This window comes from Poecilia formosa, unplaced genomic scaffold (genome assembly GCF_000485575.1).
Source record: "Poecilia formosa unplaced genomic scaffold, Poecilia_formosa-5.1.2 Scaffold84, whole genome shotgun sequence".
Taxonomy (NCBI): Eukaryota; Metazoa; Chordata; class Actinopteri; order Cyprinodontiformes; family Poeciliidae; genus Poecilia; species Poecilia formosa.
Window position 1 is genome coordinate 1,473,362 of NW_006800023.1, and position 15,581 is coordinate 1,488,942.

A 15,581-nucleotide genomic window follows, 5' to 3' on the forward strand; every position below is an offset into this window, starting at 1 on the left:
GTTACATAAAAGTCTTTCATAAAATATCTATATATACAGCACTGCTGCTCCCTAATTTCTCTTTATCTGTTTAAGGTTTCATGTGAGAAAATTTGAAACAAATTTTCGACATGTTTTTTGCACAGTTTCAAACAGAACAAGCTACAGACTATGGATAACGCAGTCTTGAGCTCTCATAAAGCTTTACAATCATCCGCCGGCCATTACAAATCCTTGATTCTTCCTGGGAACATCAAGCCTACCCATGCAGACCCCTATTAATCAATTTTGTCAGGAGAAAAAGGTCAAGTTTGCATAGTCTCAATTGTTGATAGCCGATACTTACTGTTCCTCAAAGCGGACAGCGCTTCAGGCAACCTGCTGCTCTGAAACAAATCAAATGAATTGCTTGAGATCACTGCTCTGTCTGATGACTGGAGAGACAACACAACTATGCCTGACTGTGTGACTGTGGGTCAGAGGGAGAGAGCTGGCAAATGGAAAATGAGTCTGACATTCATTCCCCTTACAAGCACTCTGTCACAGAGTTGCTACATGAAGTTATATTGATATATATAAAAAATTATGTTTACAAATTTCTCATAAATGAAGGCGAAGCACTGAGATTTTTTATTTATTTTGCTTTCAAGGGCTTTTTGTCACCAGTGTATTTATTCAGCAGTAACTTGATGGGAAGAAGGGCAGAGAGAGCAATGGAGAACAGAGTCCAGTAAATGGTTCAGGGCCGGGAATCGAACCTGGGACTGCAGTCTGTGCACATAGCACATTTACTCGACCACTGAACCACATGGTGCCCCACCACTATAATTTTGTAGGTGCGTATCTGCATGTCAATAAACTATAATGTAATCAAAAAGGAATGTATTTCTGTAATTACACTTAAAAAAATGAAGCCATGTAATGTATAGATTTATTACATAAAAAGTGATATTCTCCAAGCACTTTTTTGTTTCTGTTAATTTTGATTAGTGTCTAATTAAAACTCTTTATTTATTTCCCTAGAAAAATAATTTATTTATGAAACCCACAAAAGATTTTTGGTTAATTTTTTTTATGTTATGTTCTTCACAATGATCAGGAATAATACTTACCTGGCAGGTGTTCAGTTGTCAATGAGCGACCCCCTTTAAAAGACATGCAACCTGTAAATCATTATCGCTGAAGAAGATCAGTATTAACAAAGTGCTGAATCCAATCATATCAATGAAAAGTTGAATGGAAGGAAAAACTGAGGAAGAAAAAAATGCAATAGCTAACACAGCCCTGAGAGATTTATGAAGCAAAACCTATTCAGTAGTTTGGGGTCTGATGACCAGACTGGAGTCAGAGCCACCATAAATAAATATCTCCAAGCCATGGACCGCACCACCGCTGCCACTTCTAAATCAACATTTCTCCTGGGCATCCGACTGCTGCTCAGTTGTCCAAAGTCATCTTCTCAGACAAAACAAATTTTACATTTCATTTGGAAATTATTTTGTTGGGAGTCTGGTGGAAGAGTGAATAAACACGGAATCTAATTTATATGAGGTTCAGCGTTAATTTTCTACAGTCAGATATTATTTAGTCAAGGCTGATTTATTTGATATTAGACAGTCTGTGTAATGAATCAAAATATGAGCTTTGCTTTTTTATTTGAACTCCTGAAACACATCAACTTTTCAATGATGTTCTAATTTATGCTACAACAATGAAACAATTCCAGAATCAACATAATATAAAGGCCGATGTTTCAATCATATTCACAGGGGATTTGTAGCAGAAGTAACTCCTGCCTACTTCCTATGCATAAACAGTTATCCAGAGTGTAGCCAAGCAGTTTGTTAAAACTGCTGTGTTATTGCTGGTCTAATTCAAGTGTTAACAGCTTCATCACTGTAGCTTTGGGGCGTGGAAAAATGAAGAATACGGAGTGCGGTTATCTATTATGGAGCTAATTATAGGAATACGCCTTGGGCTCAGCAACTGTCCCCGGCACCAGGCAATCTGTAATCCATCTCAAAACTTCAGAGTGCTTCACAAGGTTAGAAGAGGGATGAAACAGATATAGTAGGTGTATTTGATGTTGTATTGCCTGCTAAAACAATTTCAAAACAAAAAGTGGAAAGTTAGTTTTGAAATTAGTTTGATTGAAACCATTTTTCCTTGCAGGTTCATTCATATGTGGCTATGTGAATTACTGAGAGTCCGCTGATGAGAAGAGCCTGACTGGGAGAACATCAAGACATCTTAAATAAGTCAGAAGCTTTCCAACTGGTTTCCCTCTTTCCTCTATAAGGTTTTTACTTCTATGAAAGGTTGTAATTACTATGTCAACTGCAACGTTAGAAAAAATCTCAAGCTAATTATTTACTCTCTTGCTCAGACAGTAAGTAAGAAGATAACTGGTAGACAGCAACATAAAAACATTGTTGATACCTACGTGTTGGGGGAATCCCAGGTTACAGAGTAACTGTTCGTTTTATTGGAGGAGGCCTAAGGGGGATTGGCACATGATGTAGAAGTAGAGTAGACGCCCCATGTACCATGGCTGTCAGCCCTCAACATAGTACTCCTGACTCCCAATCCTTCGCTGCAGGTCTTCCCCCCTTTTTCCTTCCCATTTCCTGTCTGATTCTGAAAATCAAAGCCAGTAGTGCCACAAAAAAAACGTCTTAAAAACATGACAGCAGTCAGCATAACATAGCATGGCATATTTATGTTTTACTGTTTACAGTTAATCAGTGTCTGTGAGTTTTTATTAAATAATCCATTGCTTACTGTTTTGTTGGGGTATATGGCATGACAAGCTAATTTTTGCTTAATCTTTGAGCATCAAGCTGGAAAAGGATCCATATTCATCCTTTGAATGAATATGACCACACTGAGGTGTGGTCACTGAGGTGACCACACCTCAGTGACCTTATTTCACAGAAAGCAGAATGGTAAGAGAATTAAAAAAATCATCAGTCTGATGTTTAAAAATGGCCAAACTCTCTGTAACATCGATTAGAGACTATATGTAGTACCACCCTAAAGTGTTAACGGTAATCTGTGCTGTGTACTCAGTTATTTAGACAATTGACTTTTTATTTATTTTTTTCAGTTGTTTGTCTATGTTTTATACTGGTTGTGACTGTATATGTCCCCATATACAGTAATTTGTCAAATGTTTTATACGTTTGTGTATGATTTCTGTATGTTGCATTTTTTTTTATTTAATAAAGATATATTTAAAAAAAAAACAAAAAAAAACATCTATTATGGATTATGTAAAAGCCAAGCAGCTGTTTGGGATTTGTGTCAGAAAAATGCCTTTTTGTTCCACCATTACAAGCGTAAACTCTTTTAGGACTTTGACTGCATCTATGTGATTTAGTCAGATGAGTCGGTTTCAAAAGGTTTACGGCGGAATAGCGATTTTAGCTCATCAAGTCAAAACATCAAAAAGTCTGATATTTAATAGCAGTTCATTTGGATAAAACAGAGCAGTGGAGCTTTAACTTTTATCAGATGAAACTGCTGAGTGTCACAAACAAATCTGGATTTCATTTGAAACCCTGGCTTTCCATCACACCTCAGTGACCTTATTGCACGGTATTTTCACATCGGAAGGGACATCAATTTCACATATTTGCATGACAAACTGACCCATGGGATTGATTTTAGAAGGAAAACAGTTCCAGTTCAACGCACAGGAGCTCAAATCCAGAGAAAGATCAGAAATAAAACCTTATCCAAACAGCTTTTCTTAACTCCATGTTGGCGTGGCATCTTCTTATAGTCAAGTACTGGTTATATCCCTATATGCCTAAGATTAGCTTATCATTAAGCAATGCTTAGAAATTTTTTTTAGAAAAAATCATGTTTCATTCTGCAGATCATATTTCTATTGACAAAAAGTTTGCAGTGGACTCCCAGTATTTTGGGGATTTAGGGACCATAACTAACTGTCAACTACTAAAATCTGTCAATACTTGACACCCCCTCCAAAGATGCTCATACCTGCCTATTTTGATAATATTACAGGTTTTCTTTTTTCCACTCTGGGGATATAGCTAATCAATGCCAAGGAAAATAAATGGCACTTCTGGAATGATTTCTTGCCAGCCAATAGCGCATCAAGCAGCATTGCATCTAGGTATTTCAGCTTCCCAAGCAACATTTTCTTTTGAACATCTTAGTTATGCTATATAAAAAAACACAAACAGATGAGTTTTCCAAGAACCTTAGGCATGTTCCACAGAAAAAACATTTCTTAATAAGTGAATCCGCAAATACTGAACTGCACAGTATTTGCAGTTCAGTATTTCTGGACAGGAATCCAGAAATATTTATCTGACACAAAGTTTGCTGTTGTAGGAAAAAATGCCTAAGCTTCATTTGCAATATATGACAGTATTTCCCAGGGATCTAAAGTTTTATTTTTTTTTCCCACATAATGCAGCATGAGTGAGGATATTGCAGCCAAAATCCATTTCATGTATATAGATACAGATATATGGATTCTTAAAGATGAAACATCAGTCAGTTTTTAATACAATTTCATCAACTACTTTCCTTTTGCTGCCTCCAGAAAAAAAACATATGTTTTCTTTGTATGTTGGACTATAGTGAAATTGTTTGCACGTTTGCTGCATGGTCCCTGTTTAAAAGGCTGGACTCAGCATATCTTGTTGCATTAGGTTTTGTAACAAATGCAGCCTCTCAAATTTACTACCTTCTTATATTTCAAGCATTGATTATGATGATTGTGGGAGTGTTTATTTCATGAAGTTCAATTGTAAATTGTATCTTGTGGGAAAACCTAATTCTTCACAACTGTTTTTTTTTTGTTTTGTTTTTTTTTTCCGCCAAAAAAGTAATCAACCTTCAAACACTTCCCTCTTGGTATATTTCCAAAAAGAAATGTTTAAGTGTGTCATTTAATGTTTTTTTGTAATTATTTGTGCTGAATTGGAGTTGGTGTGGTTTTAAATATTTCAGATCTGCCTATTTAACTGTGTGTCTGTTCACATTTCAAAATAGAGGGTATCTCCATGGAGAGTGACGCTAAGATATACTGGAAATTGCAAATAAAAAAAATATATCTTTCCATGATCAGAGAGGAGACTGGCAGTTGTATTAAAGTATCGTTACTATTTTGTTTATCTGGCTGCAGCAAGGCCTTGGATTTCACACAAACACAAGGACACACCTGAAACAAGATTTCTGGACACGCTTGGCATCACACATGCACAAGCTTGCATCTGTCGATGTGCTACTGCAGGTTTTCCCTTGTCATTGTTTATTTTCCTCACGCCTTTGATTTAATTGAGTTGGATGGGTCCCTCTAATCCCTCAGGTTATTGGAATTTTGCTAAGGAAGAAAAGTCCTGGCTAGCTTGGGCCTTGTTTTCTCCCAAAATATTTCCAAGCACTTTGTTGGGGAAAAAAGCAACTTCATCCATGTTGTTTTATTGAACTTATAAAAACTAATAATTTATGCTTATTAATAATGTACACAGTGCATGAATATAAGGTAAAATGTGATTAAAAGATGTCATTTTGTCATTTTAAAAGCATTTTTTTCTGTTATATTTTCTTATATATTAAACACCCCAAATATTTTAAATATTTTATTTATTTATTTTTTTTTAATCTATCTCCACATTGCTGATTAACACACTGGACAAGACAAACACTAGACATTGATGGAGCTGCAGGAGTGTCTTGCAGCCTCTACCATGTATGACCCCAGTCTCTAAATGTAAAATGTAACTCTGTCTAAAAAATTAATTTCAAACTATTGAGGCTAAGTTATACTATTACTGGAGTTACTAATTGTTAAAAGAAATATTAAAAGTAAAAAAAAGCTGTATTTTGGATTAAAAGCACCATAAAATCTAGTTAATTCATTAGTTAACAGTTCATAAATAAGTTGAAAACTACTTTAAACCACCAAAGGTTTTGTCATTTACTTTGGGTAAAGTAGTTAATTTGCCGCAAGTTTGCTTGAAACGTACATCCCAAAACTGTGTTTTTGTTCCCGCCTAGCCTGTGCTGTCAATTTTGTATTTTCTGTTATTTCATTGGTGGATGAAAACTAAATGTCCAATCATGTGTTTGAGGGCGGGACCTAAATGAGGCACGTAAAAGGTCATCTTAGCCTGTTGGATTTCAACTACCATGATGTGTTAGCTACGTTGCACTCTTAAAATAAACGTGGGTGCAGAATCTACATTTCCGTTTTGGACTGTTAAACCTTATGATCAGTAAGTACTCGACGTAAATGATCTTTGTGATGCTAATCTGGAGTTAGCATTAGCATTTTTGCATGAGTAATGGGTAACTGTATGTAGAGTACATAAACCTTAGCCAGATATATGAAGCTAATCAGAGACTTTTATCACACAGTGGACCGAAAAGTATTCTCAGGACTCTTCTGAGGTGGATTGAATGGTTTCGCCAGTGTACTCCATGTAGCCTGTGATGTGAAGCTAATTCCAACTCAGCTGTCAGCTGGGACCTGCAGAGCCACGGACAAGCTTCATCCATCCCTCACACCAAAGCAAACAAACGATTTGTGAGTAAATTAAACCATGTGCATTCATTTTCTATTTGGTTTCAAGTAATTAAACCATTTTTTGTGTTTGGGTCACAACAAACACGAACTACATATCAGACTTGCAATGGATTTTCTTTTTCAGTAAAAATTATTTAGATGGTCAAGTTCTGAACTAAATTTAAAGGGGAACTTTTTTGTTAGAATGTGATATTTTGTGTGATTTTGGTTTTAATAGTTTGGAGTAATATTCCTTAATATTCGACCAATGTTGGAACACATCCTAAATCTTATTTCAGTTTTATTGTACATCCTAATAATGTATTTTATTTGCTTCTTTTAATTTTTTATTACTACATATATTAGTAAGGTTTAAATTCTGAAATGTATCATCCTCAGTGAGTTTAAAATAAACTAGCTCATCATTTTTTGTTTGTTGGAGGCACATCTATAACTAAAAATCATAAATAAGCATATTATTAGTATTTGTTTATTAGTGACATGCAAACATTTCCAGAATACAACCATCACCTTGACAGAGTAAATGTCTAGCTACTTGGGTTGAGTGCTACACAAAGAAAAACCTGGTGTGACGAAAGTAAGGATTACATTTGTTTTGTTTTTGATGAGGGGTAATAAAAAATATTTTAGCATTTTAAATACTCTTAAGATACCATGTGGAGATAATTTCTTACATCTAACTCAATTTCCTGATAATAACTTTGTAGATTTTTATTTATATTATCTTATACTACTTGCCCTGCAGCCTGACTTTCAGAAGTCCTTTGATCAACTCTGTTTTTGAACAGAGGAGCAATTTGTCTTTTCTTTTTACACTAAAACCTTCTTCCAGACAGCCAATCGTATCCTCAACCCCACAGGGGTCATGGGAAGCATGTTCTAAAAACGCTTGTCTGACATGATTGACTCTGCCAGGTTCCCATAATGGATGGCTTATTTTATACACCATTAATCCATCTATTTGTCAATTACAAATGGAAATTTTTGGAAAGAGGGTAAGGACAGTGACGTGCGGTATTCGGAGGGGGACAAGTTTCAGGAACTGACAAGTCACTAAGCACCACCTTGCATCACTGCTGACTGTAATTACTCAGCCTGTCTGAAAACTAATGGAAAGACTCGTCCCGCATGAAGTGAGATAGTGGCTAAATGTAAATGATGTTTATTTAGATTGCAGTAAGCACTGTTAGTTTTATTTAGGATTTATTTTGTTTATGCTTTGCTAGCATGCCTGAAGAGTGCTGTGCAGTACAAACACATGGCCAACTCCTCCAGTTTTTTTTTGTAGCATTGTCCTTCCACTTCTCATGGTCCATCTGTACTCTGTCCAATTCAAATATGTCAAGTCTGTGATATTTCACCATTTCCCACTATTGGGGAAATGGTAATAAGGCTAAGGGTGCAAATCCTTTTGCGAGGCATTAAAGTGAAACTCAGCCCCAAATAAACTTTTTTTTTTTTTTTACTGATTAACTGTATGAAGAGGTTATTTGGGGTTTATATCTTTGTGTTTCTGTTCAAATGTTGACATTTATGTGCAGTTGAATTTTCCTGCAGCGGTCTGGGTTGGTACAATTTTGTCACAGCCGCACGTTTGGGTATAAAAACACATCCCTCATTCCCTCCACCTTTTTTCCACCCCCTTCCTGCCCAGTGGAGAGTCAGGAGTTGACATGAGCGTTGCCATGGTGTCACTCAGCTTTACAAATGTGTGATTCATTTGCAATATAGACAAGGAGTTGAATGGGTCTCCTCTGCTCTGACTGTCAGACTGACTGCAGTGCTTAGGAAGCGGGAGAAGCTCATGGCGGCTAATGGCAGCTCTCGCCTCTGGCTCAGGAAGTCCCACAGTAGACCGGGTCTCTTGGCTCCGCCCACTTTGCTGGAATTTTTCAAAATTTGCCAGAGGCGATGTTTATCTTTCAGAGGGGGGATAGTTACACTTTAAGTAATTACTCAATGACTTGGACACAAGATTTGAAACATTGTCAAATTAAATGTTTAAGACGTCATAACGTTTTTGAAAAAGCCACTTGAATTTTATTTTCCAGCTATGTACCTTGGGCTGCGCAGCTGAATTGCAGCAAAGTTTGCATGTTCTCCCCATACATGCATGGGTGCTCTCCAAGTACTTTGGCTTCACAGTTCGAAACATCACTGGTAGTTTGACCTCTCTTAATTGTCCTTGGGTGTGAGTGTGTCCACACATGGTGGTTTATCCTGTGTCTCTGTATCAGCCTGTGACTGACTGGCGACCTTTCCAGGGTGTACCCTGCCTCTTCCCAATGACCGATGAAGAAAAGCACTTTTTTTGTCTCATTGACTGCGCAAAATACATGTAATTATTTCCACAGGAGAAAATATTATCACAATAGAGCACAAAAATTTTTAGAAACAGGTCAGTAACTTCAAATAAATGTGTAAGGCCAAAGGCAGATGGAAAAACTACTGTAGCTGCCATTTTTTCTTCTGAGATGACATTTTGGAGGTAGGGCAAAGAAAAAGGTTTACTAGAAACTATAGTCTAGAAATTACCCCATCTTGCAAAGTCATCCCATTTCCTTTCCTCGTCTCCGAACGATGTGCGGATGTCTCTTTAACAGCTGGAGTTAGCGACACACTGGCTCTCTGGGCTGATGAGCTGCTCTCTCTATTTGCTCTGCTCATTCTCCTGAGCACCTTGGCCATCCAGATTAGAGCCTATGGCCCATTAGGTAGCCAGGGAGGTGGGCAACGTGAGTGTTGTAGCACAAGTGTGTATAAGCGTGTTCATGTCTTTGTGCAGTAACACAAAACGCCACAAGTCATTCTTGGGAATAAAAATAGCTTTTAGCTCTGTGCTATGATTACTTCATTGATCACATTCGAGATATCTGAAATTCTCAACACTGAAAGATGTTAAACAGAAATAATTTCATTCTAGGCAGACTGGGGAAGTTTGTGACAATTTATATGCCGAGTGATTTTAACAAGTAAAACTGTTTTATCCAACACTTAAATGACTTACTGTGCATATGTATGTGTGAGGTAAGTCTATAGGCGAAACAATAATTGAACCTAGCCTGACTTTTAAGTTTCTGCCTGTTTTGTCATGCAACATTGTGAATTATATTGATACACTGCCTGGACAAAAAATAAAAAATCACTACCTGAATTTAACTGAGCAAATAGGTATGAGCTGGGAACAAGTTATTTAACTCCAACTGCTGCAATGAGTAGCTCTTCATTTCTTAATTAAACAACCATGTGAAAAACACTTTCTGTGGTTCTGGAAAAGATGTTTCTGGTCAAGACATCTGTACCAGATCCTTGGCATCAGGCATAGAAAACTTATAAAGAGATTGTAGAAACTCCTAAAACTGGACTGAGAACTGCCAACACACTATTAATAAAAAGGCTAGTGGTGAGTCATTGTCTTTGAGGAAGAAATGTGGTAGGAACAAAAACCCTGAATGACCATGATTGGTGATCACTTCAACATAGCCCTGAGGTCTACTGTTGTTTTTATTCAATTTGATGTGCCCAAATGTTTAAAAGTACAAATAAGAGCATTTCCACATGGACAGCATGAAGGGAACTCAAGAGATTAGGACTGAACAGCAGGACTTAATCTGTTTTATAGGCAGGTGTTGATGATTAATAACAGAGACTGAAAACCTTTTGGCTGTTATGTCCTGATTCCTGTGAAAGATCCACGGTGCAATTCACATCTGTATTATTATTGCACACCATTTAGGACATTCTGATTGTTCTGGGTATTGAGAAGACATGATATTGTTGGTTCTCGGATAAAACATCGAATCTTCAAGTCATGTCACAGTGGCTCCATTCTCAGATAAATCAAGACATTTAGAGTTGTGTGACTTTAGTGGTTTTTATAATTGCAAGTATTTCAACCAATAGGAGTTTGCTTTCCACTTTTCATCATTCGTTGTGTGATTATCTTTAGCAGTTTAATTGAAGATTAAAAATTATAGTGTAACAGCAACAGTAAAATTTAAGCTTCTTCATTAGAGAAGTTAAAACTCAACTGCTGTTTGCCTAAGCACTGAAGTTTGGGTTTTAACAGCTTCGTTAAAAATACACCTTTACATGCACACTCTTCCCAAAGTCTCAATCCAATTGTGGCAATATATGTCAATGTAAAAAAAATCATTATTGAATGAAGTTCAATAATGAGTGTACTCTACTGTTAGTTATTGTGTAAGTGATTTGGACTTTTAATTTTATTTTTGGGAGCCACTTTGTTGCTTTGTGTAGCCAGGCACTTCATTACAAAGTGGATTTTATTGAACCTATTAGTGCTATAAAGTCTCATAGTCTTTGTCAGTTGTGCTGATGTGGTTCTGTCCCAGCTTTTTGCCTGTGATGAGTACAGCTGGATGAGGGTTGCCCTCCTCAAATGGGGGAAATCATACCTCACAGTTAGGCCTGCAATACTCCACAGTCACACCTCATTGACTACTGTTACAGCAATGGAAACCAGATCATTGCTGAGGGGGTGCCACACTAAAAAAACCTGTTCTCGACCTTCTAAATCATCACTCAGTCATGTTGCTGGTTGCACTGTTTACAAGAATGACAGCTGATTTAGGATGTTAGCAATATGTTTCTTTTTCTTTATTTAATACCATCTTATGAGGTAAGAAGTGTCAGTACAGAACATTGCTGTTTCAGAGACAACGGGTCATGAAAAACACAAGATGCTCTTCACTGTGAGAAGTTTGCAGGATGCTTGTCAAATAAAGATGGATGCTCTAAAAGGCAAGTTAATCCTCAATGAAAAGTTTATAAATTTTGCTGGAAGTTAAATTTCAGTTTCAAGTTGAACAAAAACCCTGAATACACACCTAAAGCTACAATGGCATGGTTTGAGTCAAAGCCTTGCACTGGCCCAATCAATGTACCCACCTAAATTCAATTGAAATTTTGTGAACGGATTTAAAAATGTATGTTCACTGACATTTTCCAGCTAATCTTAACGAGCCTGAGCTGCATTGAGGTATAATTTATACAGTGCAATTGTCCGAAAATGCTTTGTAGACATCTGTTTTCAAGAGATTTGCACTTGTACCATTCTTTTCATAGCTGAATTACGTCCAATGTCTGACATTAATAGTTTGCTATACTTCTATAGAGCTTGTGGCCTCCCTCCAGCTACAGTAGACACAATGAGACAGCTGTGGTCAATACATTCTAGTCTAAAACTCTCTGTCCTCCAGCGTGTTTACACATTGTGCCACGAAAAGTTGTTGGCAGCTGCTCAGCATTGTTTGGTGATTGGCTGGCAGCTAAGTGATGGTGACGGACTGTGATGTTGATGCATTTACCTCCCCTCTGCTGACAGGACGCTGTTCCTACATCTTGATTGACTGGGCTTCATCTCTGCAGCCAGCATTGCTTTGTTTAACCGGGTCAAAGTGAGGAGGGTTTGCTTACTCACTCAATGAGATGTCCATGAAGATGAGAAGAAGACCTTCACTAATCTTGGCTGACATTGGCATGTTGGCAGCGCACTGTTGCACAACAGAGGATGAATATAAACTATACGTTTTTCAGATAAATCGTAGGTCTATGAATAAATTCAACGTGGAATGACTGATTCACATGTCCACAGGTGGATGTTCAATTATGTGACTGAACACTTTTCATGATTACACTCTACGGAAACATTAATCTGGGTTTGTAATAAAGAAACTTGTCTAAATCATAGGAACTTGAAAGTATTTTATTTAAAAACAATTAAATAATGTGTAAAACTCTCTTTTAATAATAATAAAAAAAGACATCAGCCTATAGTTATATGTTCCTCCATTTAAATGTTCTTTGCATGGCAACATTTTTGTAAATGTTTTGTTAGCTCACCCCACATATTTGTTTTGCTTTACTGGCAGCAAGGTAAAAATAAAGATAGAATTGCTGTGCCAGTACTGCAATGATGCTAATTTATTAACAAAGGCAAGTTGATTGGGGTTTTATTTGGTTTATGCTTGCAATCTTTTCAGCAGTTTTATTGTAAGGCAGTTAACATATGCCAACTGTTTACAGAGTGGCTCAACAGATGCTGCTTGCAGTTGATTATGTCAAAGACAGTTGACATGCTCTTCTGCAAAAGCCCTCATCCACACAGACTTAGAAAATGTAAGTCGAGGAGAGAAACTACAATCTGTCTTTTCATTTGAGTTTAAAATAAAATGAGTGCAAAATCACTTGTCAGTTCAGTCCATTTTATTGGCAGAGTAATAGAAAACCAACAGACACAACAGTTACAACATGCATGTTAGTGATTAAGTATAAATAAATGACCAGTCTAAAGCGGTGTGGTGTTAAATCAGTGAGGTAATTCATTAAATAAAAAAAAATCAGCCGTCAAACTGGGGACTTTCTTTAAAGGACCGAGGCAGCAAATGCACAAACTGGTGGTTCCTGTCTGAAGATCTGGGCAAAATTTTGAACACTGCTGTATGTTCAGTATGAAATTATTTATGTTAACACATATACTTGCATTATAAAATAAACTCATAACTGACATCTCCATCACATCTCGACACTTGAAATAATGGATGTAACTGAACCTTAAAGTGAAAAGAGAAATGTCAGACCAAGAAAAACTGAAACATGTTTTGATTTAAAAAATAATCTATAAAATCATTAAGCATATAACTTGTCAGTGATTCCCTTCCGCTGAAATATAAGCTCAGACTATATTTGTTTTATGTTTATTTTACATTTATTTTATTTAACCTGTATATGGCACAACTGTTTTCAGAAATTAATACCTTTAAAAACATTACATGAAAACTTTTTTTTTGACTGGGACACCTGGTGTTCCAAAGCTTTGACACACCTGTGCCCAATCAAAGAGTGGAACTATTATGTAAATCATCAAATACTGAATGTAATTAAAATCCGCACATCAGCAGTATGTATACAGGGACCCAGTTCTGCAGATGAGCAAGTAAATATATATATTTTTTTAGGTACTGCAAAGGTAGAGGGACCTGTTACAGAAAAAAATGTAGCTCTTGGCATGACAGATGGCAACATCTAAAGCTATTTGAGCACTGCAGGCGGAAATGATTAACGCATGACAGGTGTGGTAGTTGGAAACTGAGGAACAGTTGTAGGCGGTGTCATAAAATGAAGATTAAAGCAAAACAAGAAAAGTAAGGCATTTAACAAAATAAGCTACATTTTAAAACTAGGATTAACAAAATACAACAAACCAGGATGAGACAGCACATTTGTTTTTAACTTTTTCTTTCAACTTTAAGACTGTCTGCAAAAGTTATTTATTTATTTATTTACCCCCTCCCCACATTTACAGTTTCCTGCTTTAAACGTCCAAAATAAGCTAAAACAGATAAATCCTGGTGACAATGAGAGACCCAGACGTCAAAAGTGTATTCCAAGAACTTGTCACCAGCTTCATATTTGCCACCCTGAATAACATCTTACGTAACATCCGAACACGAACTATTGCATTAAACTTCAGTCAAAATGTGGGGGAGGTGGGATCATGTTTAACATTTACCAGTCTTTAGGAAGCCCTGCTTACGAGCCAATGAGATGAACGCGCGCACACACAAACACAAACACACATCCCATTGCCTTGTCAGCTAACCCCCTCTAGTGCCGAGCATCCTGCACAGATGCGCGCAGTCCCACAGCATCGCCTCCACTGTTGCTGCTGTTCCGCTGCATCCCAATCATTCCTCTGTTCACCTTCCACCATCTCTCTGCAGCAGCGGACCGAGCTGGAGCTGCAGCCGGAGCTGGCAAGTCGGTCCCCGGCGCCCTGCCGTGCCAAACACACGGTGTCTCCAGTCTGCCACGACTCTACGCGCTTTAAACTGCGTTTTAATGCCCATTTCGAAACACTAGAGAGGGTGGAGGGTGAAGTCCGTTTAGAATCTGCAAAGTTTTTTGTTTTTTGCAGATGTTTTATTAGCGAAGTGTTTTTAGCCCTGCCAGAAGGTCCGAGTTCACTTCAAATATTTTTGGGACTTTACCCAAAAGGTGTCCATTTAGTGACGGAGCTGCGGCAGCCGCCAGGTGAAAAGGATGAGCCACCTCTTGTTCCACCGCACGGCCGCTCGCTCCACACGGGATCAGTTATAAGGACCAGAACTAGTGGACCTAAACGGACCCAGAGCGCTTCATCGCTGATCTAACAAGAAGTAAAGCCGCTGGTAAATACTGCCGCAGACATGACTTTTGGAAACAGATTCTTCGTTTCACTCTTTCTTGGAATTACGATCAGTCGTTTCAGCCGCTGCAATCAAGGTAAGACAGCGCACTACGACCCACTCAGGACCACCTGGGTTAGTTTCTGTCCTGTTGTACTTTTGGACATGTGGTTCAGTTGAACAACAGCGGATGTTATTTGGAAGTTGTGGATATTTATTTATTTATTTTTGATTTACCGCTAGGCAGGAAATTCTCATCATGATGCAATCGCAGCCTGACGGTGAAATAAAGTCATCACTAAAGTCCTGCAACACAACCAGAGTCTGGTTTCAAAGACTCTGTCAGCTAAAGAAAATGTCAATCGAATAAAATAAATTGAGTAATTTGACTTTTCCTTTGCTATACTTTATATTTCAATTAAATATTGCAGTTGCTTTCGAAGCTATGAAAACTATTTAAAACATTTCTGCGTCCTCATTTTAAGCCTATTGAAATATTGGTAGTCTGCACAGAAATGCATCATGTCAAAATTTAAATATAGATGAAGAGACCATCATAAGCCCAGAAGGTTGGATTCCCTGTAGTTATTTCTTGAAGAAGTGAAAAAAAATTACATTTTTTTTTTTTTTAATTAAATGAAATGACCTTCCTCAAAGATTCTACATTACACAGACACATATATGGGGGGGTCTGCTAAAAGATTAAATCGCTAAGTAGGTGACCTGTGTAAGTTTCTTTGAGTGTATGAGAGCGGACTTCACTGTCACTTTTATAGAATCAAGTCCACTCAATTTTATTGGAGTAATATTCAATTTGTTCACATTCATTTATGTGGATGCGAACAAAC

General features: G+C 37.4%; 1 protein-coding gene and 1 long non-coding RNA gene across 4 annotated transcripts in view; both read left to right on the plus strand.

Annotated features, from left to right (window-relative positions):
• The window catches only part of LOC103141478 (uncharacterized), a 67,404-nt gene extending 65,189 nt beyond the window's left edge, over positions 1-2,215 (plus strand). The window contains exon 3 of the long non-coding RNA XR_476588.2: positions 2,152-2,215. This is a non-coding gene — a long non-coding RNA (uncharacterized LOC103141478). The remainder of the gene's footprint in view (positions 1-2,151) is intronic.
• Positions 2,216-6,078: 3,863 nt separating this feature from the next.
• LOC103141479 (ephrin type-A receptor 6-like) overlaps positions 6,079-15,581 on the plus strand; it is a 208,089-nt gene continuing 198,586 nt past the window's right edge. Inside the window, exons 1-2 of one of the 3 annotated variants that reach the window (XM_016673897.1) lie at positions 6,079-6,233; positions 6,376-6,544. Coding sequence is in view for 1 of the 3 variants with exons in the window: in XM_007557145.2 (XP_007557207.1) it covers positions 14,755-14,830 (76 nt within the window). In the remaining 2 variants the exon portion in view is untranslated. Of the gene's footprint in view, positions 6,234-6,375; positions 6,545-13,825; positions 14,831-15,581 lie in introns of those variants that run through there. The other 2 variants (XM_007557145.2, XM_016673898.1) reach the window with 2 other exon arrangements.